Source organism: Vombatus ursinus, unplaced genomic scaffold (genome assembly GCF_900497805.2).
Source record: "Vombatus ursinus unplaced genomic scaffold, bare-nosed wombat genome assembly UNPS02014798.1, whole genome shotgun sequence".
Taxonomy (NCBI): domain Eukaryota; kingdom Metazoa; phylum Chordata; class Mammalia; order Diprotodontia; family Vombatidae; genus Vombatus; species Vombatus ursinus.
Genome location: NW_020954576.1, coordinates 53,896,382 through 53,920,921, shown reverse-complemented (window position 1 = coordinate 53,920,921; position 24,540 = coordinate 53,896,382). Strand labels below are relative to the sequence as shown.

Genomic DNA, 24,540 nt, shown 5'->3' with positions numbered 1-24,540 from the left:
TGTCCGGATACCAAGCCTGTATTTGCCTCTGCTTTCTATCAATTGCTCCACTTCTGCCCTCTAGAGCCAGAAAAAATCAAATTTCTCTTTTATGTGACAGTGCTTCAGATACTTGAAGATATCTATGAGGTTTATCCTGATTCTTCTCTTTTCCAGCCTACACATTCCTATTTAACATCCTAACTAAGCATAGACTTAAAGCCTTCAGCTGTCATTTTGGTGAAGACCCACCAGCTGGTGGGGTCTGGCTGCCTGACGTCTCTTTCCCCATTCCAATCCACCCTAAATTTAGCTATCAAAGTGATTTTCCTTCAGTAGGAAAATCGTTTCACCTCTTCACCCCACCACTCAATAAAGTCCAATGGCTCCCAATTTCTTCCAAGATAAAACACAAAATCGTTTCAAAGCCCTTCATAAACTAGCCTCCCAACACCATTCTAGTCTTCTTACACCTTACTCCATCTACATATACTCTTGGATACAGTATCTGATGTCAAGGACCTTAGCTAGCAGGGGATACAAGATAATATATAACTATATATAACAATCATAACCTAAGTGTTATATATAACTATACTATTATTACATATAATAATAATCATTCACATTGTATAACAAGTACTCTAGGGTTCATCAAACCAGTGGTGTGCTGGTAAATGTTTAAAAACCAGCTCTCTGAAAACACAATATCCATTTTTAAGTTTAACATGTATTTTTAACATCTTCTTCATCATTTTCTTAAGTCTAGACAATCAACAAGATAATAAACCAAGTCCTGATTTGTACCATTTGCCTATTTCCAAAATGAAAATTTAACAATCAGAGGTTATAAGCTGGCTTCCATACACTCCTGCCAACCACTTTCCTAACAGTGACTTTGTGAGCTTAGGCAACGAAACTGTTATTCATCCTATTTTATGGATGAAGAAAACTGAAGCTCTGAGAAATTAATTGTCCAGGGTAACCAAGCTAGTTTCAGAGATCGAATGCAAATCCTGGTTTCTTGTAGCTTTTCCCAATACAGTGTCATAAATGGCATGAGAGGTACAAAGTACCACGGGATCCAGAATAAAAATGAGTTCCTATCTCTTTGGAGAACTCAGAATATTTTATGGAGGTAAGAGTCTTGAATTTTGATAAGCAGAGATGAGAGTGCAGGATAAAGGCAGGCAGAATTATAGGATTTTTGAGTTGGGAGGGGGGACCTTTAGAGGTCATCTCATAGGATCTTAGATCTGCCACTGGAAAGGTCTTCAGAGGCCATCTTGTCCAGTCCACTCATTTGGGAGACAAGGAATCTGAAGCCAGGAAGGTTAAGTGATTTGTCCAAGGTGATACATACCTGAAACATTCCAGGTTGAGAGAACACCTTGAAAAGGGAAAGGTGTATGGGCAGAAGAGTTTTGGGAAGAGTGAGTAGTTCATCTTGGCTGGTTTGCTTAAAGCAACAGCAGGAGATTATGAGGTATAGAGTTAGAGGTGAGTTGAGACAAGGTTTCACATAGGGTTTTGTATGGCAGACTTAGGAACATGGGCACTATTTGGTAGGCAGTGAAGAGACAGGTTTTTGACAGAAGAGTGATGGTATCAGAGCCCACTTTAGAAATAGTTATCTAGAAGACTGAGGTGTGGGATGGATTAGAGGGAGATTGGAGGCAGGGAGGCCTGTCAGGAGGCTGTTGCAATCTTTCAGAAAAGAAGAAATGAGGATGTGAACCAGGATGCCAGTCATGGAAACCGAAAGGAGATAGCTGGGAAACACTGGAGAGGAGAACTCAGAGAGGGCCAGCATAGTACAATAGAAAAGGCAATATCTCTGATTCAAATCTTGCCTCTACTATGAGTGACCTTTGGGCAAGTCTGCTTGACCTTCAAGTTCCTCATCTGTTGAATGAGAAGACTGGAAGTCCCTCCCAGTTCTAATTCTAGGGCTACAGGTAGCCAACTGGCTAGGGGGTGGCAAAAGGAAGTTAAAGAGGATTAAAATTTTAAGGTTTAGCTGGCAGCACCCTGATCAGAAAGAGGAGGAGCAGCTCTATTTAGTGAGGGGAGATAAGTTCAGTTTTGGACATGTTAAGTTTGAGGCTCTGGTGGGACATCCAAATAGTCCCTTAGGCAGATGGTGGACATTCAGGACTTGGCATCTAGAAGGTAGTGAATGGAGAGCAAAATAAATTTGAGGCATCTGTACCTCTATATCTATACCTACCAGGTTAGAGCAGGTTATGAACTGCTTGGGGTGGGGAGGGGAGATGATGTAGGAAGACAAAAGGACCTAACATAGACATTTAGTGAAAAGGATGACCAGAAATCAAATTTTAGCAGCAGACCAAGTCAGGAATACTTTCCAAATCATTGTAATGCTTGAGAGCCTAAAAAGGATTCTCCTAGATCCCTTTTTAGACCTACTACCCAAATCTTTGGGATCTACTGCCTGCTTAGCTTCTTTCAAAGGACTGTCCTGAGGAAACTGCTTTGAAAACCACAATGAGCCACATAAATGTGAGTTCTCATAATTATCATTATTTTGGGCAATCTTGACATGAGTTATTTGAGCAATCTACACCTTCTGTAGTTGAATGTCCCTTTGGGTTATGTATCACTTCCTTCTGATTTTCCCATGCCTGTCTCATCTTCCAGGAAGTTTGCCTGGCCAGGAGAGAAAAGGGAGAGGGTGAAAGCCCCAAGGAACAGGGCTCAGCAAGCTTCGGAATCTGCCCCCTCTTCAGAGAAAAGTCCGTGAGCTCCGTGGGACTGGAGACTCCACTCTCATTGCCATGACAACAGCTTCTGTGGGGCCAGGGAGGAGTGAAGAACTTTAAGTGTGTGTGTGAGTAGGTGGGACAGTATTAGGGAAAGGAGAGGTATCTGAGCCTCATTGTTTCCAATAATTATTGATCTTGAGACTTGAATGAAAAAGACAAACAATTTGATCTTTCTGTCAAAGCAACCCAAAGTGAGATCGAGATTTGGGAATGGGACAGTGATTGATGACATGGGCAAGGGGCTAGAAGCCAGGCCTCTGGGGTTCCTGGCTGAACTGAGAAGGCTTTCCTCCTAACCATTCTTCCCCATTCTCTCCCTTAAGAGCCCAAGAAGGCATGGGGCAATCTAGACACAAAATCATATCTTTTGGACAACTTTGCTACATCATGGACTTCCATCTACAACTTTGGCAAAGATTCAGACTACTTTGGCAATCAAGATGAGACCACTGTAAGAATTTTTTTCCACTCTCCCCGTTCTGTTCCCAGTGCCTGTCTGTCAAGACAGGAACTTCCCCCTTCCCCCTTCCCCCTTCAAGAACCAACATCAGTGACTATTACCTATAACCTCCCTTTTGAACTTCTCTACCCAGCTTTCAAAGGCCCTTGGCCAGCCACCCTCATTTCATTTTCTATGAGGTTAATTTGCTGACCAACTCCCCTCTAACCTCCCCCTCCTCTGTCCTGGTGGCCAAAAACCAATTCTGAACTTCTCCACAAGCCATGCCCCTGCCTCAGATGCCCTTCACTCCATATCCTTAGCTCTCCTTGAAAGCCTGGTTCAAAATGTTCTTTCTCCATGAAGTTTGGCTTCACTTGGCTCTGATCACACCTTTATAGCATGTCCCAGCACTTAATTCGTACCACAGTTATGTCTCACTCTTTTAGCAAACAGTAAATAAACAACCCATATTTAGAAAACTCATCAAATAAGGGGTGACTATTTTACAAAAAGGGAATCAGTTTTGGTCCTGATTGTGCTATTGTATACTTGTATGACCTTCAACAATGACTCAATAAACATTAAGTGCCTACTATATGACAGGTGCTGGGGTAGCTGCTGGGGATATACAAAGACAATAAATGCCTCAATCTCTACTCATATCTTACTGAGAACAAATCACTTCCTCTTTCTGAGTCTTACTTTATATGTTTGTAAAGGGGTTGAATAACAAGATTCTGCCCAGTTTGAACATTCTGTGGTTCTAGAAGTTTTTGCTTAACAAAAGGATTCACCATGGGATCCACCTAAAGAGTGAATTCTTTTAGTCACTAGAGTCTATTGCATTTATTCATTTTCCAATTTTTCTTTTTCTTTTTTTTCCAGTGAGGCAATCAGAGTTAAGTGACTTGCCCAGGGTCACACAGCTAGTAAGTGTCAAGTGTCTGAGGCTAGATTTCAACTCAGGTCCTCCTGATTCTAAGGCCGGAGCTTTATCCACTGCACCATCTAGCTGCCCCCATTTTCCAATTTTTCAAAAACCTATCTATTACATGAAGGAAATTATGCCTGTATGTTCATCTAAGTTGTTTTTAAGATTCTTCAGCCATTACATGTAGCTGTATTGTTCCCCTAAATAAATGGTAAACACCATAGGGGCAACCATTATTTTTTTTCATGGCCCTTTCACGTAACCTTTGCATAGTACCTATATGCAGGAAGGTAGCGTATCCTGAAAGTTTCCAGTGATCTCAGGCTTCTTCTAATGCTACTTAGTCCTTCTCATATTTAGGATAATAGATGATATAGACCTGGAAGAGATGTCAGAGGTCATCTGGCCCAATTCCCTAATTTTGCAAATGAGGAAACTGAACTTTAAAAATAGGAAATGACTTGTCCAAGGTCATCTATGTATGAAATAGCAGAGCTGAGATTTGAAGCCAGGTCACCCTGACCTCCAGTTTACTAAATCCTGACCCCCCCGCCCAAGTCTGGGTCTCTTCCCATTGCACTATGCCACCCTAATTTAAAGAAGGTATTAGTTAAGTGTGGTAGCTGGACAGGGTGAGGCCTCATCCCTCACTCTTAGATTACCACCAGGAGGAAGATTTCCTCTCACCCATTTCTCCTGTGCCACGGAAGCGAAAGAGGAACAAGATTGCCAAGACTCAGGTGTCAAGAACGAATGATGATAGCAATTCTAAATGCTAAATGAACTTCCAGTCCTTCAGGCCACATAGGCCACCCATGGCTCAGAGATCATATCCAACCCAGCAGAAGAATTCTATGTTATTTTGGAATAGGAGAATGAATATAAGCGGATAGCGCTCCGGCCTTGGAGTCAGGAGGACCTGAGTTCAAATCCGGCCTTAGACACTTGACACTTACTTAGCTGTATGACCCTGGGCAAATCACTTAACCCTGATTGACTCAACAAAAAGATTAAAAAAAAGAGAGAGAGAATAAAAATATATGGGCTCATAAGGAGCAAAGCCATCCTGGCAGGTCATCCCAACGCCTCCGGAGGATGACTTGATTTTTGAGATACATGTGCAGGTGTGGCTACACTAGTCAGAATCCAAAGGAAAAAAAAAAGGCATTCAAAGGCAAGAAGTTTCAAGCTAGGGTGTATTACCACAAGACTTGGCTGAGAGCCAGAATAGGAGCCAAAGCTGATGATGCCTTAAGGCCAGCTGGGGCTGCCTAAAAACTCCCATGGAAGAGACAGTTGGAGATTGGAAATGACACTTCTGGTTGGAAATAAAAACAAATTTTACTTTTGCCATTGGTACTTCTTTGGGTCCTACTACTTCTCCCCCCGCCCCCCATATATGCTCTTTCTTCTTGCTTCTTTTTCTCTTATCTCCATCTCACCTGTTGTTGTCATTTCTCTACTTTCCTTGTGTCTCTCTGTACCTTTTATTTGCATTTCTATTTCTTTCTACCTGTTCCTACCTTACTTTTTGAGAATGAAGAGCATTCAAAGCCTTTTCCTAAAATCTAAAGTTGGGGGCAGGGGGGAAGGGGAAGAAAGGCATTCAACTTTTACAAGTGAGGAGTTGAAAGCCCAGGAAGCTGTTTTCATTCCTTTCTCCCCAACTCCTTTGTCACCCATGGGGAGGTAGAAGGATCCCTAATATTACTCTCACATCCCTCAAGGTGAAGAAGGATGCTCAAGGGAAGTTGGCAAAGGATCAGAGCTGAATCTTCTCCCAGTAGTTACTCACAGATTCATAGAATGAGCTAGCTGGAAGGGAGAAACCATCTAGTCTAACCCCTTTCTTTTGCAGAGCAGGAAAATGAAAACCCTCTTGTCCAAAGTCCTGCAATCTCAGAATTTTAGAGGTGGAAGGCAGATAAAATATTGTCTGGTTCTCCCTGTATTTGAGCAGGACTGCCTTAATCCTCATCCCCAAGTGGTCATCCAGCCTGTCCTTGAACACCTCCGGAGAGGGGAACCCCTCAAAGCAGCTCATTTCACTTCTGCATAGCTTTAAGTGCCAGGAAGTTTTCCCCCAACATTAGGCCTAAATCTAAATGTATTTCTTCAGGTCATTGCTTCTATTTTTTGTTCTTTGGAACCAAACAGAATTAGTCTAATCCTTCTTCCACATAAACCTTTTTCACATACTTGATGACAGCTATTACGTCTACTCTGGGTCTTCATTTTTCCAGGTTAAAATCTCTGCAGTACCTTCAATCTTTGTATAACACAATCTTCAGACTGTATCCTATCCTCAGGGGTGGGGAAACTGTGTCCCCGAGTTCCACATATGGCCCTCTAGGTCCTCAAGTGTATGGCACTTTGACTGAATCCAAACTTCACAGAACAAATCTCCTTAATAAAAGGATTTGTTCTGTAAAACTTGAACTCAGTCAAAAGGCCACACCTAAGGACCTAGAAGGCTACATGTGGCTTTGAGGCTGCAGGTTCTCCACCCTGCTCTAGACTCATTCCTGCCTGTCAAAGTCCCCCACTAAGATGCAGAGCCCAGAATTGGACCCAACATAACACTGGTCCAAAGAGCTGTCATTAGAATCCAGATCTGGATAATCATTGCATTAGGCCCCCAAAGGCTTCTGGCTGTGACATGCACAAGCAGACTTTCTGGCTGAGGCAAGAAAAGGGTAAAGGAATGGATACAATGACCTCGTTGTTTCTCCCAGGCTCCCCTTCATCTTGCTCCTTACCCTGGCCAAAGCTATAAGGAAAAGTACTTCTGTACTTCTGCAAGGATGACATCTCAATTTCAAATTTCTCCTAAGATACAGTGACAATTAGAGAGTGCTTACTGTTGTTTAATATTCACTTATGGTATTACTGCAACATAAGCCTTTTCTTGCAGGGACGAAACCCAGCCTTCCTGCTACAGAATCCCCTTCAGGGCCTCAAAACAAGGCTGGTTTCTGCCAGCTTTCTCTTTCCCAGAAAACAACACCAATATACCCTCACGACAAAGATCACACCATTTATTTACATGGGATTGGGATTGGGGTAGGGATGAGGCGCCTGTTCTCTACTATCTTGGTCTCCAACCCCAGCTCAAAAAAATGACTTGTCACCACTTCCTCCTTCAAACAGGGTTTTCTGGCATAGAGGACAAAAGGAAGAACTTGGGTGGAATGAACACAGAGGTAAGAAAGGCATAGGCTCAGGATGTAGAGGCTGAGGGCCCCCATCCCTCTTCTATCCTATGATCTCAAAGCACTTACCAATATTCAGAAGTTGGGGTGATTATGTACATGTGTGTGTGTGTGTATGTGTGAGTGTGGAGGGGGAGGGTATGGTTGGGTGATATCCTTGCCCCTTTTCAAAGGGGCATGCTCATCCTTATTCGGCATCAAGACTTCTGCATACCAGCTATTCCCATCCCACCCCCAGATTGGCAACCCCCATTTCTCTTTGGGGGAGATGGATCTGAAACTAGAACATAGGACCCTCCCTCCTGCAACATCCTTGAGGGGCAGGGAAAAAAATTCCAGCCCCTTCTGGGACAAACCCTAATTCCCAGGGGAGGGCCAAAGGCACTGGTCACTTCAGACCTGGACAAGCCCCTGGTGGTCGTGAGCACATGAAGAATGTGTTTGTGTCTGTGGATGGGTAGGGGGAAGGTGAAAGGGAAGGGTATCAACATTCTATGTAGTCAACAAGGACCATTGTGGGTATTGAGAAATACCCTGTCTCCCTTCTAATTCCAATCCCTAATTAGGATTTTTAAGTCCTTTCTCCTAGATTCACTCTCCACCTCAGGCTAGCAAATCACAATTTGTCCCTAGGGCCAATGGCTTTTTCTAGCTTCTGACTCTTTACCCATTTTGACCTGCTCCTACAACTGGGACATCCACTCTCTCCTCCAAGAAGCTTCATTGCGCCTCACTCCATATCTGCAGCACTAATGTCAAGATCCCTATCTGGCAGGATCAATCCACTTTGTTTCTGTATCCTGAAAGAGTGATCCATCTCCCTCCCCAACAGAACAACAATTTTTCCTTTCCTTTCTCACAGAAAAGGCCACAAAAGGGCTGTGCACATAAAACGGTGTTCAGAATAGGAATATATACTGGGGGAACGAAAAGGGGGATGTCTTAAACAGACTGCCTGCTTCACCTGCACCCAGGAGATGGTTTGGAAGCATAGAAACTCAAAACCCTTCATTAGGGAGGTGGGGTAAGGTTGGAGATGGAGCTGGTGGGGAGTGTTATGGGAGGGCTCTGATAAGAAAACTGGGGTACGACCAGAATTAGACACAAAAAGATTCCATAATCAACCAGGAGGGGCAGATCAATATCCCCTGACAAATTAAGCCAATCAATTAGGTCATCCCGTGACTCAGTTCCATTAAAGATAAGTTATGGAGAGTTGTGAAACCCCCCCAAAAAAGTCAAAATTGCTTAAATATCTCTTGCCAAAGGTCAGGTAGGGGCAGAATGGAGGAGAGATGTACAATTAGAACCAAGAGACTCAAGACAGAGCTATGAGGTTAGGTTGCCATGCCCCAAATGCCTCTCCCCTTACTGTCTGAAGAGGCTTGAAGACCAGAGAGACAGGGGGTGAAGAGTCCTAGGAGATGAGGTTATGGATTTGGAGAGGTTGGGGGGCTGTCAAAGGAACCAAACGATGTAGGGGAGGTCAGTGTTTAGGTGTGCATATGTGGATGGGGGATGGGGTGGAGGGGATGGACTCAGGGATTAGGAGGGCTGAGAGCCCAGCAGTCTCTCAATGGCTGCATTAATATCCCCACCCGTAGCAATCAGGGCCTGCAGGTTAGCCTCTCGATTGATGAAGCCCATGGCGTTGAGCTGCTCCAGCTGTTGCTGAAATCGAATCTCTGGTGTCTGCACCTGGAGGGAAGATACCCTGATGGTAAGATTCATCATGTAGGTATATGTTCTTGGGGACTGCTGGCCAAAAAAATGGCTAGATGGGACTCAACTTCCCTTAAAAGGAAGTTTGCCCAACAACTCAGAATAATGCTCTCCCAATCGTGCCTTAGTTTTCTGAATCTGGTGGGTGTAAAAATTAAATGGAGCCTCTGTTGGGATCTCAAAGAACTGTCTGGATTCATGGATTCAGAGTTGGGAAGGACCTCAGAGAATGAACATCCAGTCCAACCTTGGCCTCAAAAAGCCCTCCTTTACAGCTCCATAGCCAACATCCCATGACTGTCTTTACGCTCTTCCCCTGATACACACATACTGGCACCCAGTATTAACTGAAACCCAGCCCAGCAAATACACACCTGGGAATTTCCTCCTCCAGCCAAAAGCTGAATCATTTGTTGCATCAGCTGCTGTTGGGGGCTGGCAGTGCCCCCTCCTGGAGTGGCACTAGCTGGTGTGGATGGGGAAGTGATGGGGGGCTCTGAGCCACTGCTACCTCCTGCAGGGGGAGGTGGGATCCGGGGTGCTCCAAAGTTGCCAAGGCTGTGGGCAGGAAAAGATGGGAATCAGTCCATGGAAAGCTGAGAGATGGAGAGACACCAAAGACACATGGATGGAGTGAGAAAGAAAGTAGGACAGAGAAATGGAAAAAAGACACAAAGAAAAAGCAAGAGTTTGATGGAGACAGACACACAGAAGCCAAGTGGATGGAATAGAGTGTAAGATTTGGAGCCAGGAAGACATAGGTTCAAGTACTGCTGTAGAACTGACGATGGGACTTCAGGTGTGTCTCTTAATGTTTCTGAACCTCAGTTTTCTGATCTGCAAAATGGGGATAATAATAGTACCTATCTCACCTGGTTGTTTTGAGGCTCAAAATGAGATGAAATACATTACGTGCTTTGTAAAACTTTGAAGTGCTATATAACTAACAGCCATTATGGCACGATAGAGTGGAAAGAGCCCTGGACTGGTAATCTCAAAACCTGGGTTCTGGTCCTAGATCTATTATTAATCTGCTAAGTGAATTTAGGCAAGTTACTCTGGTCCTCAGTTTCCTCATCTGCAAAATGGAGTGCATGAGGGAGGAGGGGGGAGGAGATGGCCTCTAAGTCTTCATCTCTCAGCTCTAACATCTGATGGTGAGGAGATGGGCCCTCAAGGCTGCACAGTTGCCTCACCTGGGCACCAGCCCTGGGGCCTCCGTCTGCAGCGTCTGCAGCCCCTGTTGAATCTGTAGCAGGGCCTGCATGGCCCGGGGGTTGGTGAGAATGGACAGCGAGTCTGGGTTCTGCATCTGGTGGTGGGAAAAAAAAAAAAAAGAGGAGCTTGGGCAACCCCCCCCCCCAAGAGAGAAAGAAGTAGGGAGGGAAAGAGGAAGGAGGACTCAGAGCAGCCCTAAGTTTTACATCCTAGGACAGGTGTCAAATTCCTTGCCTAAAAATTCCCCAGGAGTTTAATTACATTAAAGTGTAATTGGGAAATGTTTAACAAAATAAATAAAAATACATCACAACAGACAACATTAATTTGTGGTTTCCTAAGTCAATAAGCTGTCCCAGGGATCCCTTTCTATTTGAGTTTGACAACATTATCCTAGGAGACCACCCCACCCCCACCATGCCACAAGGTGCCTCCTCCCCCACATACACACATCTATATACATACTTCTTCTAGGTCCTCTGCCCATATAACTGGAATTCCTCCCCCTAGTAATGTAAGCCTTTCCCTTTAGGGATTCAAACACCACCCCTTCCTTAGAGTTTCAGATCTTACCTGCTGTAGAAAGACAGGGAGCTGGAGCCTGAGCTGCTCCTGCAGCTGGGGGTTTCCCGAAAACAATGGGACATTCACCATCATCTACAGAGACAAGGAACCTATTAACTGGGAGCCCAGACACTCGAGTCCTACGCAAGCACCAAGGAGGGAACTGGCAACCAAGGCCTTGGAGGAAGCTTGGATGATCAGTCCTTTTCAGCTCAGGCATCAGCTCTTCCCCCAACAAAGCTCCCTCCCCCCCAGTTCAGTACCTGAGCAGCAAAGTCGGGGTTCTGGGCAAGTGTCTGCATCATACTTCGCATATATGGGGCAGAGATCATGTTTTGCATTAGCTGGGGATTCTCTGAAATTTGCTGGAGAAGACCTTGCATCTCAGGGCTATTAAACATCCCTAGAATGGGGAGAAATCACAGAAGGAGAAGGAATTCAGATGGGAATCAGAAGTTGTATTTTATTCATTTCTCATCACATCTCTATGTGCACAGCTCAAAAAGACCAATAAGATAACACTCAGAGGGTTTTCCTTTCTCCCTATCCCCATTTGGAGCTAGAACATTTCCCTGCCATTATGATAAGGAAAGATCAGTATTCCCAAGAGACCTGAGTCTGGTCCCTGATCCCCTGGAGCCCAGGGGCTCCACTCCCCGGAGCAGATAAGAAGAAGGAAGGTCAAATATAAACTGAAAACATCTTCCTGCCCAAATGCATACAATTGCAGTTATTGATTGAACATACGCTCTTTGAGGGCAGGGCCAGAGCCGCCAACATTTTGGTGTTTAGCATAGTACGGGGTACATAATGGCACTTAATAAATGCTACTTAGTGAATGACTGATCTGGGAGAGGATGGGTTATGTCAGGTGTTCAGTATTTCCCTTCTCCTGGAATGATTCCAGGAGATTCCCAACCCCTTTTAAATAGCCAAGGGAAGCAAACCCACTGGATTAGATTTCCCCCCAGTAAAATGTAAGATCCTTGAAGGCAGGGACAGTTTTCCATTTTGGTTTCCCCAGGGTCTATCACTGTTTCTTGCACACATTAGGTGCTAAATACTTGCTGGATTGAATTGTTGGATTAGATAGAGAGAAACCAGGATGGGATAGGAAAGAACTGCTTTCTGACTCCTGTCTACACCCCACCCTGCAGGGACTTCACGTCACAAGGCTGATAATCCAACCTCAGATGTGAATATCCTTCAAAGGGGTGAACAAAATTCTGTTCCTGGGCAGGGGGATGCTGTGTTGACCCCTCTGAACTCCCCCTACCCCCCACAACATACCTGACCCCAGGCTAGCTGCATTGATCCCAAAGGGGTTGGAGACTGTTGGGTGCACCTGGCTGGTCCCTGAGCCTCCGCTGCCCTCCCCAGCAGGCCCTGGGGCCTGTGAGGTGGGGGCTGAGGGGCTCCAGGGGTTAGGGAGGGGCTCCCGGTTCTCAGTCCGGAGAGGTTGGGAGGAGGAGCTGTCAGAATTCCCCGCCAATGAGGAGAAGGGATTGTTGCCGAACTGGGAGGAGGGAAAAGTTTCATATTAAGGAGTGAAAACAAACCTCTCCCTAAAGCTTTCCCCTCCCCATGGAGAAAGGAGCAAGATGGAAATCTATTGAGTTAATTATACAGACAAGCTAATAAAGGCCTACAGATAATCCAGAATCATCTGTTTCTAGGACTGGTATCAACATTTCTGCTCTTCTTATTTCTCTTGCTGAGTCACCATCACTGGGTCTGAATCCACTGCCTCTAGATTCTGCCTTGAGCTCCTGGCATAGGACCTCATCACTCAGGACATGGGATGCTAACTAACACATTTTCTCATCGATTGTGTAACTTTCAGCCTGGTACATACCATACCCTCACTGGGACTGTCTCCTGGCTGATGGAGTTTTGGGGTATGAGGGATGAGAAGAGACAATCACCTCGATCATCTCAGCTTCATGTATGAGAGGTCTTTGATCTTTAACCAGCCCCTCCCTTGGAGACACTGAGGTCATGGAGGCCCCTCAGCCCTACTGCTCATTGGCTCCCACCTGTTCCCGAGCAGCACTGAACATGGGCTCCTGGATGTCTGTGTACATGCGGCGCAAGGCATTGTATCCCCCAGGGATGCTCTCTAGGTTGCTCAGGGCGCGGTCCTGGTTGCGCATCATCTCTTGCATCATGGCAGGGTTTCGAGCCAGTTCCATGGTCTGGCAGAAGGAAGAAAGATAGCTGAGACCAGAATGTGCTGAGGATGGGGCAAATCTACTTTAAACCCAGCTCCCCATCCTATCCTGCCTTTCAGGGGGAAGAACACTAGCAGACTGGAAAGTAAGGGGAGCAGATACCCTCCTTCAGGGCTGGCTATGTCAACAATATTATTTAGGGGAGATCAAGACATGATGGGACTGAGCAGAAAAGAGCCAGGGTTTTGGGAGGAGCCTGGCCTGAGGACAAAATGAACTGCCAAGAAAATTCAAGTAAGAAAAGTCAAGCTGGTTCTACGTGCCCCCTTTCTTGCACCTGGGGCTAGGAGGATCAGGGATAGGGGCTCCTTTGGAGCCAGATGGCTCCCCCCTCCACGCAGCCTTCCCAAACTGACCTCAACCTTATCCCACCAACTCCTTCTCATCCGCCCAGCATATATGACCAGGGACCATGTATCTTCCACCTTCTGGATCTCTACTCCCACCAAACCCAAGCATCTCAGCATTAATCAGGGAAAGGGGTATTAAACCACCTGCACAGGCTGAATAGACATTCTCTCCCTCGACACATCCAGTCTCCACCCATCTTGTGCTCCACATGCCCTCTTCTGAGTAATAGACCCCCTCCCACTTCCACCCTAGTAGAATTTAACTTCCTTGAAAGCAAAGACTGCTTTTCATCTTGTCTCCATATTTCCAGTGCTTTACACATAGTAAGCACTTAATAAATGCTTGTTGGGTTGGACTGAACTGGATCAGAAGTCTTCCCGGACCTCCCCATCTTGACCCACTTCCCACTATGATAATATCTAAGTCTGTCCAACTGGAATGGCAATTTCTGTCTCTGTGTTGGTGACTGTGTGTCCTGTGGATGTATGTTTTCCCTATTTCCCTGAAGCTCTCTTCGGGTAGGAATCATCCCTCTTTTTGTTCCCATTGAGGGTTCAGCATTGGGAGGGAAATAATCTGTCAAGGAAGGGATAGTGACGAGAAGGTTAAGGACAAAGGGGTTGGACGGATTCCCACCTGCTTCCTGAAAACACATACACACCTGCCTCATTAACTCTGGGTTATTGAGCATATGGCTGATCTCTGGATTCCTCTCCATGAGCTGCTGCATCTGTGGGTTGGCCATGATCATGTGGCGCATCAGGTCAGGGTTGGACATCATGTCTTGGACAAGCGGGTTCTCCATGATTTGGGACAGCATCTCAGGGTTGGACATCAGCTGTCTCTGCATCTGCTGTTGTAGCTCCATGAAATTAGCTGAGCCAAGGCCTAGGTTGCCCAGCCCCAGGATGCCCCCAAAGCCAGCTGCAGGAAGGGTAGCTGAGTCACGAACACAGCACAAACATGCTGCCATGTTTCCATGTTTCCCCGTTCCTACAACATTAATTCCTTCTAGGTTTGGTTATGGCTGTTCCCTCATAATTGCTCCTTCTCATTTCTTTTAACAAGGCCCCATCTCCGCGTTCATGGAGGGCTTCATCACACTGTCCCTCAGCTTTCCTGAATTACTTTCCTTAAGGGCTGTTCTATTTCCTTATCCAGCTCCTTTCCCAAATCATAAGCGCTTTCTTCTTGCCAACATTCAAACCTAGCTCAGCAGCCAAGGCCCCCAGGACTCACTCTCTTTATCCTGGTTCTATCCAGGCTTCCTCTTGAGGGCAGAGACTGTTTTTGCCTTTCTTTGTAGCCCCAGTGTTAAACACAGTGCGTAACAGATAGAGAGAGTTTAAGAAATGCTCACAAACTGATCTCTTAGGAGCACTCAGCCTGGCTCCATCTGGAGCACCTGAATTTCACCCCCTCTTTTCCTTGCCACCCAACCCTCCCAGCATTTATAACCATGATAGAACTTCTGCCCCCAACCTAGGGGCATACCATATTTCCCTCAGTATTCAACTATACCAGGAGTTCTTTAAGGGGATATATTTCTTCCCCTGGATTTCTACCTCCACCAAGCCCAAAGTGGAACACAAGCATCTGAGCACTCCCTCCCCAAGTTGCTCCTCAAGTGGCTTACAGAGTATGGATGCAGGCCCACTAGAAGACCCATCCCCAGCTCCTGGGGTTGGACCACTTCCACTGTTCCTCCGGTTTCCACTAGCAGCATCAGGGACAGTGCTGCTTGAGGTGGATGGCTGAGCAGGGGCAGCAGGTGAAGCTGTTGTGGGAGCTGGAGCAGAAGCAGCATCTGGGGCAGAGGAAGCAGCAGCAGCAGTGGTGGCAGCAGCAGCAGCAGTAGCAGTAGCGGCAGCAGCAGCAGGATCTTGAGCCCTGAGGACAGAGGAGGGAAAATCCTAAACCAGGAACCCAGGAATCAAAGAATTGTGGAAGCATAGAATGTTAGAGCTAGAAGAAATCATGTGGATCACAACTCTACACCTCTCTCCCACCCCTAATTTACAAGGTGCTAACTTAGGGAAAGCAGTGCTAACTTAGGAGGACCAGCCTGGCATTCAGGGGACCTGGGCACCAGAACTGGCCCCACTACCAACCTGCTACATGACCACAGGCAAATCACTCAGTTACTCTGAGCACCAGGGGGAGAAGGAGAGAGCAAAGGATGAAGAGGAAAAGGCATGCCCTCCCCATTAGAAATGATTCTTGCCCAAGGTCACATAGCCCCTAGAGGGCAGAGACTGTCTTGCTTTTGTGTTTCTCTCCCTAGCACTTTAGCACAAAGTTGGGCTAGGGAAATCACTGGAGCTGTGATTTCATTGGTACTCTCTAGGTGAAGAAACTCCCTCTACCAAGTTAGAAAACAATTATTTGTTAAGTACCTACTACGCGCAGGATATTATGCTAAGCGCTTTACAAATATCACATCACTTGATCCTCACAATAACCCGAGTGACAGGTGCTCTTACTGTCCCATTTTACCGATGAAGGAAGTTAAGGCAGACAGAGCGGTTAAGTGACTTGTCCAAGGTCACACAGCCAGCAATCGTCCACTGCCCCATCTAGCTACCTACCAATTTAAGTTAACAACTTCTCTGTAACTTAAGAGTCTTACAGAACTAGCTACAGCAGTAAAAAGAGACTTGTCCAGGGGCACACAGCCAATATATGTCGAGGTAAGACTTGAGCCCAGGTCTTCCTGGCCTTCAGGCCAGCTTTCCATCCACTACATCACATAGTAAGTGCTCATTCCTCCCTCACAACTTCCCAATGGAAGTCGTACATATAGCATTCCCATTTTACAGATGAGAAAACTGAAGCTCAAAGAGGTCAATGATGTCGTTGCTCACAGCCACACAGTTAGTGAACAGGAGTTCCAACACTGGAACTCAGAGCTTTCAGCTCAAAGTTCACTGCTCTTCGCCCGCTTGATCAGCATCCCTAGACTGCCACAGAAGACAACTCCTCTCTTTCCCAACAACCTGTTGTTCTCCAGGTCACTCTCAGGAAATCCTTTCCTTCATAATCTAATCTCCAACATCTACGCTGGAATTTAGCTTTAAAAAAGTTCTTTTTCACACCCTACTGATTCCTATCAACTCTCAGGGTTCCAGAAAAGAGCCAAAAAAGGGCCAAAAGGGACAAGACAACTAGAAAAGAGCCTACTCAAGATTCAGAAGGAATTCATACATATAGACAGCTAGGTAGAAGATAAGATTCCTGGACTTGGAGCCAAGAAGACCTGGATTCAAAGCCTGCCTCAGACTTTTACTAGCTGTGGGACCTCTCTCGATCTGAGTTTCTTCATCTGTAAAATGGGGATAATAACAGCACTGACCACCCAAAGTATGTATGTCTACTTATATATTTAAATAATATACATATATGTAAGTTATGGGAATGTGTGTGTGTGTGTGTGTGTGTGTGTGTATACATACATACATATACACAAAGAAAAGCAGAGAAACTTCTCCATATATAAATTGGTTAAAAGCCATGGGTAGGCAGTTTTCAAATGAAAACTGCAAACTATTGACAATCACATGAAAGAATGCTCCAAATCACTAATAATAAGAGAAATGCAAATGAAAAGAACTCTGAGGTTTTATACTACACCCAGCACATAGGTAAAGATGAATACATGGTAAATAGTAAATGTTAGAAGATATGAGGGAACACAGGCACATTCAGGCACTATTGGTAGAGCTGTGAACTGGTCCAACTGTTCCAGAAAACAATTTGTAACTGGGCTAGAAAAAGTCACTAACCTACATACATACACCTCCACCCTCCCATCCCAACTCCTGTAATACCAGTATTAGGCCTCCTCATTTCTCATCTTACTGTTCTGCTCTGGGACATCTGTGACTTCTCTACCAGGCCCCAAGAAGCTCATTATTGGGAAAAATCTCATCATCCTGAAAGAGACTTCACTTCTTTACCACCCTCTGCCCTTCTGATTGAAAGGTGGTGCCATGTCAAATCTCATTTGAAATCTCATTTCTCACCTGGCTTCACTCCTCTGGAACTTTTCTGACATCTCCACCAAGCTCCCGAACCAGGTACCTACCCTGCCTCCTTCACCTTCTTTCTGTATAGTAGATTGTAAGCTCCTTGAGGGCAGGGACTGTCTTTTCTTTTTAGCATAGTGCCTGGCATATAGTAGGTGCTCGATAAATGTTTATTGATTTAGTGACTGATTTACTGACATATCCTAAAGAGGTCAAGGACAAAGGGAAAGGACCCACATACACAAAAATATTCATAACAATATTTTCTGAGGTAGCAAGAAACTGGAAATAAAGAGGATGCCCATCAATTAGTGCATAGGATCATAGATTTAGAGCTGGGAGTCCACTTTTCATTTTACAGACAAGGAAACTAAGGTCTGGTGAGGTTAAGAGATTTTGCCCAAGGTCAAAGATGTTACAAGTATCAGGCGGAGTTTGAACTGTTCTAACTCTAAAATCCAATGCTCTTCTCAATCCTACCATGAATATAATGGAATATTATTATGCCATAGGAAATGAGGAATAAGAAGAGTTCAGGGAAACTTTGGAAGACTTGAATTAACTGATACAGAGCAAAATGAGCAGAACCAAAAGTTTATTATGATTATTTACTCAATTTCCATACTAATGTAAAGGAAAACAATGAAAGCCATCAGAACATTGGGCAGCTAGGTGGTACAGTGGGCAAGAGCACTCCCAGTGTTGAAGATCAAATGAGGTAAAATGGCTCGTAAAACTTAAAAGTGCTGTACAAATGCTACCTATCATTACCTAATCCAGGCAGTGACCAATATCAACTACAGTGGACTGAAAATGGCCCAAAACACTTTCCTCTCCTTGAGAGAAAAGTGAAGGACTATAAATGCTGAACAAGGTATCTGGCTGAAACATAACTAATATGATGGTTTGTTTTGCTTTACTACAGGTTGTTGTTGGGTTTTTTTTTTTGTCATAAAGAAGAGTACTATTTTGTAGGAGAATAGAGGAGGACAGAATTACTGGAAAGTAACATGGATTGAAAAGAAAAGTCATCAATAAATCTTTTTTCAAAATAGTTTTTTTAAAGAAAATGGAAAGCTAATAAGGGATTGAGCTTCTCAGCAAGGATTTTAAAAGGAAGGGTAAGGTAAGACACTAACCTCCATTTTCTCAGTGAACTAATGCTATACGAGGAGGATATTAAGTTAAATTTTAAGCACTTCACCCCAAAATGGCAATCAAGACTATAGTATCTCCTTCTCTGACCTCTAAATGAGTCCTGCTGGGTTAGGATGAGTAAGAAAGCAGGGACATTGACCCCAGTAGCCTTTCAAGGACCAACTCCTATTGGTTATCCCAAACTTACTTCTGTGGGGTCTTGATCACCAAATGGACAGTGAGCCCATCCTTGATCCCATGCTGATTTAACGTGTCTCCATCTTTGAGAATCTTGCCAGCGAAGATCAAGACAAGCTGGTCTTGCTGGGCCTTAAACCTCCGGGAGATCTCCTCTTTGAACTGTGACATCAGGTCAAAAGTCCTTGGTCAGTGTGGCCTGCCCCACAGCAAGATTGTCCAACAGCTCGGATTCTTCTTTAGAATCCCTTCTCTCCCTTGCTCCAATTTCCAGTCATCAGAAATCTAGCATTTTTATGTCTTGCTATATACTCTCTTTGCTGAGATGAAGTCCTCCCTTGATTACAGGATTTGGAGCTGGAAGGGACCTTACAGATCACTCAGTCCAACCTCAAAAGATGAGCTAACTGAGGGGGTGAAAGGGCTTGTCCAAGGTAAGCAGAGGAGATTAAATTCAAACCCAGTTTCTCTAACTCTGGGTCTTTTGTCCCTAACACAGCATCTCACAGCTCCCCCCCACCAAAAAAAGTCCTTGTTACTATCTAACCTTTCTTCCCTCACTTGGATCCAAAGCCCATGTTCCCCCTTCAGTTTTCTCTTACTCTCCCTCTTTAAATATTGGGGGGGGGGGTGTTATCTTTAAACTCATTCTAGGATGGAGGCAGTGATGGAGGGGACAAGAGCCAAGCCAGTCTACAATCAACACCCTGTGGGGACAAGCAAGGCCTTAAAGGGAAACGTCTGAATGGGGGATTTGGTGCAGGGGGACATCCTCCCCTCATCCCTCTGGGCCAGCTTCTGGCCTTCCTAACCCCACCACCCTCTGAGCTCCTGGACCTGTACTAGGGCCACGCCGCCCCCTCACTTTCTCCCCTGCCCGGACCCTCGTGGGTCAGAGTGCCCCCCAACCCCACTTCTACAAGCCTCTCCTCGCCCCAGCCCACCCCCGTCTGCTTCCAGGGATGGACGAGCCTCCCCCAGTTCTCCCCAGCCCACCATGTGCCAGAGGCCCCCTCCCTCGCTCCCTCCCCTCCCCCAGCCATCCCTCCCCGCCCCCTCCGTCCCTCCCCGCTCGCCTGCACCCGGCCCGGCCCGGCCCCCAGCGCGCCGCTCCTCCCGCCTCCGCGGCCCGCAGCGCGGACAGCGGCGCCCGTACCTCCTTCACCGAGGCGCGATCGCAGATCACGATCTCCTCCTTGTCCTTGGGGGTCTTGACGGTGACCCGGATCGGGGGCCCGGGCCCCGGCTCGGCCCCGGTTCCGGCCCCGGTCCCAGCCCCGGCCCCGGCTCCGGCCCCGCTCGGCTCCGCCATACCGCTGCCGCCGCCGCCGCCGCTGCCCTCCCGCCCGCCAGCCCGGCCCCGGCTCCTCCTCCCCGCCCGGCCCGGCCCGGCCAAGGCGTCCCCAGCCCTCCCCCCCCACCCCAGCCTCCTGCCCGCCCTCCGTCCCTCCTCCCCCCCTCCTCCCTGCCGCCCGCCCCGCCCCGCCCCGCCCCTCCCCGCGGGTCTCCGCTTCCCCTCCTTCTCTGGCCCTCAGCGGATATAGCGCCCCCAGCGGATCGGGGGCGCCACGGCAACGCCGGGGACACGACTGTGTTGGGAGGGAGGACGCTCGCTAGACTGGACAGACAGTGACCTTAAAGGGTCCTGAGAGTCACCGGATGGAAAGGTCGCTTACCTCATTGGATGACAAGCTCAACGACAAAGAGGAATCAAGAAGACCTGGGTTCAAATACAGCCTCTGATGTTTGCTGTGTGGATGGATGGATGGATGAAAAAAATTAGGAAGCCTTTACTCTGTGCAAAACCGCTGCTGAATATTTATTTACTGTTATGCCCTGGGGAAAAAGAAAAGTAAGACAGTCCCTGATCTCAAGAAGCTCAGGTTCTGATGGGAGAGACAACGCACAAGGAAGGTTTCAGCCCAGAGAAGTTAGAAAATGGTCAGCGCCACAGCTACTCCCCATCCTGGGAAAGACCAGGCCCAGAACAATAGTTTTTCTGTCTCTTCTTCTGATAACGTTATTTATCATTTCTCTGAGGGTCATTCCCCCTCCCCTAGGTTAGGGGTCTTGCTTCCCCTTCAGAATCAAATAGCCTCAAGCCCCTCCATCTTTTCGGAATCCTGTGTATAGTGTCTTCAGTCATCCAGATTCTAGGCATCTAAGTTCTAGAGTCTAGAAGGTCTTGCATTTATTTAATAGGAATAAGGATGAGTCCCTGTGATTTCTTTAGCGCAGGGAACTTCTGGGTGAGAACATTCCTTTTACCGATGCAGACCATCACCTTCTCTACAATGTATAGCCTTGGTTGCCTACTGAAAAGAGGTTAAATAACTTGCTCAGATTTATCCAGTCAAAGTATGGCAGGGACAGGACTTGAACCTGGTATTTTTGGTTTAAAAAATACTTGTTAATTGATTGGAATCTAATACCTGATGCCTTATGCCCTCTCATTCTAACCCCCTTCCCTTAAGTAAACAAAAGAAGTATGCAGTAGTGAAAAGAGCACTAGACAGGGAAACAATGGCTTAATCAGGAGCTAGCTGTGTGACTTTGGGCGAGTTACAACTTTTCATCCTCATCTATATACAATAGAGATTAATAATGTTTGTCCTTTCTACCCCACAGAGTTGTTATGGGCAACTTGGGTTTAGCACAGTACCTGGCACATAATAAATGCTTAATAAATGCTTGCTGATTTATGTGAAAGTGCTTTGCAAAGTGCAAAGATTTGCGCATTCACAAAAATTAAATGAATGACTTATTACAAGCGAACCAGACTACTCCACTTTCCCAGAACGGGTTAAATATCCTCCGGATTTTTTACTCTTCTCAGGTTTAACTACAGCCCCCAAGATGCCTCGCGGGCTGAGGAAGAACTACAATTTCCAGGGTGCTCTGCAGCGGAGGCCTGTAAGGATCATTCCTCTTGGAGACTACAACTCCCAGTGTGCTCCAGGGGAAGCGGCCAGGGCTACGGGAAGCGTCAGACAGAGCCGGGCCGGGGGGAGACCCTAGGGATCTGGAGGGAGACTGGGTTGCGGGTATTTGGAGCCGTCGTCATGCTTCGCCCAAAGGCCCTGACCCAGGTGCTAAGTCAAGCCAACACCGGAGGCGTCCAGAGCACACTGTAAGTGTTGGGATGAGAGTGGAGAGGGGGTATCCCCTGGAGAGAAGGGGGCAATATGCAATGCATTCTAGCTGGGATTAGGACAGCCCTTTAGGCGGGCCTGGGAGTGGGGAGTGGGAGCTCGGCGTACCCCAGGCAGGGGTTCAATCAACCAGCATTTATTAAGGCATCCCTATTAGGTGCCAGACACTGTGCAGGGGTCTGGGGGTTTCAAAGACAAAAACGAAACAAACTTTGCCTTCCTAGAGTTTGAGTTAGTAAGGAAATGAAGCCTGGATGAGGAGCAGGTTGGGGGAGGGAGGGAAGAAGAGAGTTTTGGGTTGGGGGGAGGGGAGAAGGCAGTGGTTTTCAGCCCTGGGCTGGAAGGTGTAGTGGGGGAGGCTTTTAGCTTGGGGCCTCACCCCGCTGGGGAAAGCGGAATCTCGAAGAGGGAACTCAGGCTTCTCACCCCAGGCAAATGCATAGGACTCTCCTGTCGGTCATGTTAACCATTTCCCCTCCCACCAGGTTGCTGAATAATGAAGGCTCCCTGCTGGCCTACTCTGGTTATGGGGACACGGATGCTAGGGTCACTGCTGCTATCGCTAGTAACATCTGGGCTGCCTATGACCGGAATGGGAACCAAGCCTTTAACGAAGACAATCTCAAATTCATCCTAATGGACTGCATGGTATGAAGGAAGAGAGTGGAGCTCCTGGAGGGGAGGGATTTAGACTGGATTCCCCTAGTGGGTGGATTCTTAGGGTCATTGATTTAGGAAGGGGACATAAGAGATCCTCTAATCCAACCCCCTTGTGTTTTATTGATGAAAAAACTGAAAGCTAAATGATATGCCCAGGTCACAAACATAGCAAAAGCCCAGATTAGACTATGTTAATAATGGAATGAGTGCTGGATTTAGATTTAGAGAACCTGGGTTTGAATATTGGCTACATTACTTAAATGCCTGATATTCTCAGGCAGGTCCCTTAGCCTCTCAGAGCCTGTTTCCTCATCTTGAAATGGGAAGCTTGGACTCATTGACCTTCAGGACTGCTTGCACCTTCAAATTTAACTCAGTTTGACAATCATTAAGCACCAGACCCTGTGCTAAGAACTGGGGCAGGGGTACAAAGACATAACATAAAACAATCCCTACTGTCCGTGAGCTTACATTCTTCTGAATCTTTGGTCCTCTGACTTCAAATTCAGTGTTGTTTCCATTGTACTCTGATTACCCTTAACTCAGTAGATAAACCTGGAGTGGATCCTGGATGGTTGGAGGGAGGAGGAGACAGAAGCTCCCAAAGTGCATCATGGGGGTGGGATCCCAACAACATTGTTAGGGCAGAATCTCAAGTAGTAGAAAGTAAGGAGCTGAGCCTGGTACTTTAATTTTCTACCTCATCCAAAGAGACCATTTCATGTGCCTTGGGTCCCTATCCTGACAGCTTAGAGTTTTGCTGAGAATTAAATACATCAAATTGAGAACGATACAGGAGAGTATATGGCAGTATATGATCCTAGAAAAGATCATAGAATCCCAGATTTAGAGCTGGAAGAAACCTCAGAAGTTGTTTATTCCAACTCCCAAAGGACATTGGGGCCCAGAGAGTTTACCTAAAATCACACAAGTATTACATTATTCCAAAAAACCATGTTGGTGGGGACAACTGGGGCCAATAAGTAGTCATATATCACATTTCCCACTCCTGCAGGAGGGCCGGGTGGCGATCACTCGGGTGGCAAACCTGTTGCTGTGTATGTACGCCAAAGAGACTGTGGGCTTTGGAATGCTGAAGGCCAAGGTGATCCCTTATCCCATCTCTCTCTTTTTTTTTTGTTAATGTCTCCTGTTCTTGCCATGCCATAGGGTTACCTTTTCTCCTCTAGACCCCTACCCCGTCATGCCCTCATCTTGGTAGTTCTGAGCTCTCTTCCCTATACCCAACCCTTCTCTAGACTGGGTAGAAATAAGAAGCTCAGAAATCTCAATCCTATTCCCTGGGGAAAAGAGTGTATGGAGCTTAAAAGTTTGAGATGATGGGGAGGGAGGGAGTGGAACTGGGAGTCTGGATGTTCCAGTTTCTGACTCCATTAGGTGTTGTTTTTTGTGGCTAAATTGACTAACCCTCTTACAGGCCCAGGCCCTGGTCCAGTACCTGGAAGATCCTCTCACGCAAGTGGCAGCATCATAGCAATCAGGGGATAATGGGCCTGAGAGTGGGGATGAGGGTGGAGGGCTAACCCTTTGGTGGGGGCAGGGCCCCAAGGGAACCTTTCCTGAGGTCTGAAGGGAAAGGTTTCCAATCTCATTGAATAAACTATTTAATACCTGTCTTATGTCTTAGATTCTTTCTTGATGGGCGTGTTTAGTGGGGGAGATACAGAGGAAGGATTAGATTTGTTCTGTTTGGCCCCATTGGGAAGTGAATAAAAGTTTCACATAGGCAGATTTAGGCTCCCACAGGTCAGGAAAAACAATTAGAGCTGTCCTGAAGTAGAATGGGCTGCTTTGAGAGGGGGTGGGCTAGGGGGCAGCTAGGTGGCGCAGTGGATAGAGTACCGGCTGTGAAGTCAGGAGGACCTGAGTTCAAATCTGGCCTCAGACCAAACACTTGACACTTAGTAGCTG

The 24,540-nt window shown here is 46.5% G+C and overlaps 2 protein-coding genes across 2 annotated transcripts; one reads left to right on the top strand and one right to left on the bottom strand.

Annotated features, from left to right (window-relative positions):
* Positions 1–7,150: 7,150 nt before the first annotated feature.
* Positions 7,151–21,860, bottom strand: UBQLN4 (ubiquilin 4). Its single transcript, XM_027870698.1, has 12 exons — positions 21,810–21,860; positions 19,953–20,261; positions 18,807–18,958; positions 15,073–15,326; positions 14,098–14,360; positions 12,891–13,049; positions 12,145–12,370; positions 11,118–11,257; positions 10,864–10,947; positions 10,269–10,384; positions 9,447–9,630; positions 7,151–9,048 (listed from the first exon to the last, which is right to left on the bottom strand). Exons 1-12 carry the CDS (start codon positions 21,858–21,860, stop codon positions 8,896–8,898), a joined length of 2,091 nt encoding a protein of 696 aa, XP_027726499.1. The 3' UTR covers positions 7,151–8,895.
* On the top strand, positions 21,742–24,244 carry LAMTOR2 (late endosomal/lysosomal adaptor, MAPK and MTOR activator 2). Its single transcript, XM_027871438.1, has 4 exons — positions 21,742–21,926; positions 22,434–22,596; positions 23,624–23,713; positions 24,047–24,244. The coding sequence occupies exons 1-4, from the start codon at positions 21,859–21,861 to the stop codon at positions 24,101–24,103; spliced, it is 378 nt and encodes a 125-aa protein (XP_027727239.1). The 5' UTR covers positions 21,742–21,858; the 3' UTR covers positions 24,104–24,244.
* The last annotated feature ends 296 nt before the right edge of the window (positions 24,245–24,540 follow it).

What these genes read in the sequence shown, in the direction of transcription:
- LAMTOR2 (XM_027871438.1), top strand. Translation starts at nt 21,859, where the DNA reads ATGCTTCGCCCAAAGGCCCTGACCCAGGTGCTAAGTCAAGCCAACACC. An exon ending in GGAGGCGTCCAGAGCACACT is followed by an intron (nt 21,927 to 22,433) that starts GTAAGTGTTGGG and finishes CCCTCCCACCAG; the next exon opens with GTTGCTGAATAATGAAGGCT. An exon ending in TTGGAATGCTGAAGGCCAAG is followed by an intron (nt 23,714 to 24,046) that starts GTGATCCCTTAT and finishes ACCCTCTTACAG; the next exon opens with GCCCAGGCCCTGGTCCAGTA.
- UBQLN4 (XM_027870698.1), bottom strand. Translation starts at nt 21,860, where the DNA reads ATGACGACGGCTCCAAATACCCGCAACCCAGTCTCCCTCCAGATCCCT. An exon ending in TCCCTGTCTTTCTACAGCAG is followed by an intron (nt 10,385 to 10,863) that starts GTAAGATCTGAA and finishes TCCCACCACCAG; the next exon opens with ATGCAGAACCCAGACTCGCT. An exon ending in CTGGAGGAGGAAATTCCCAG is followed by an intron (nt 9,049 to 9,446) that starts GTGTGTATTTGC and finishes TCTTCCCTCCAG; the next exon opens with GTGCAGACACCAGAGATTCG.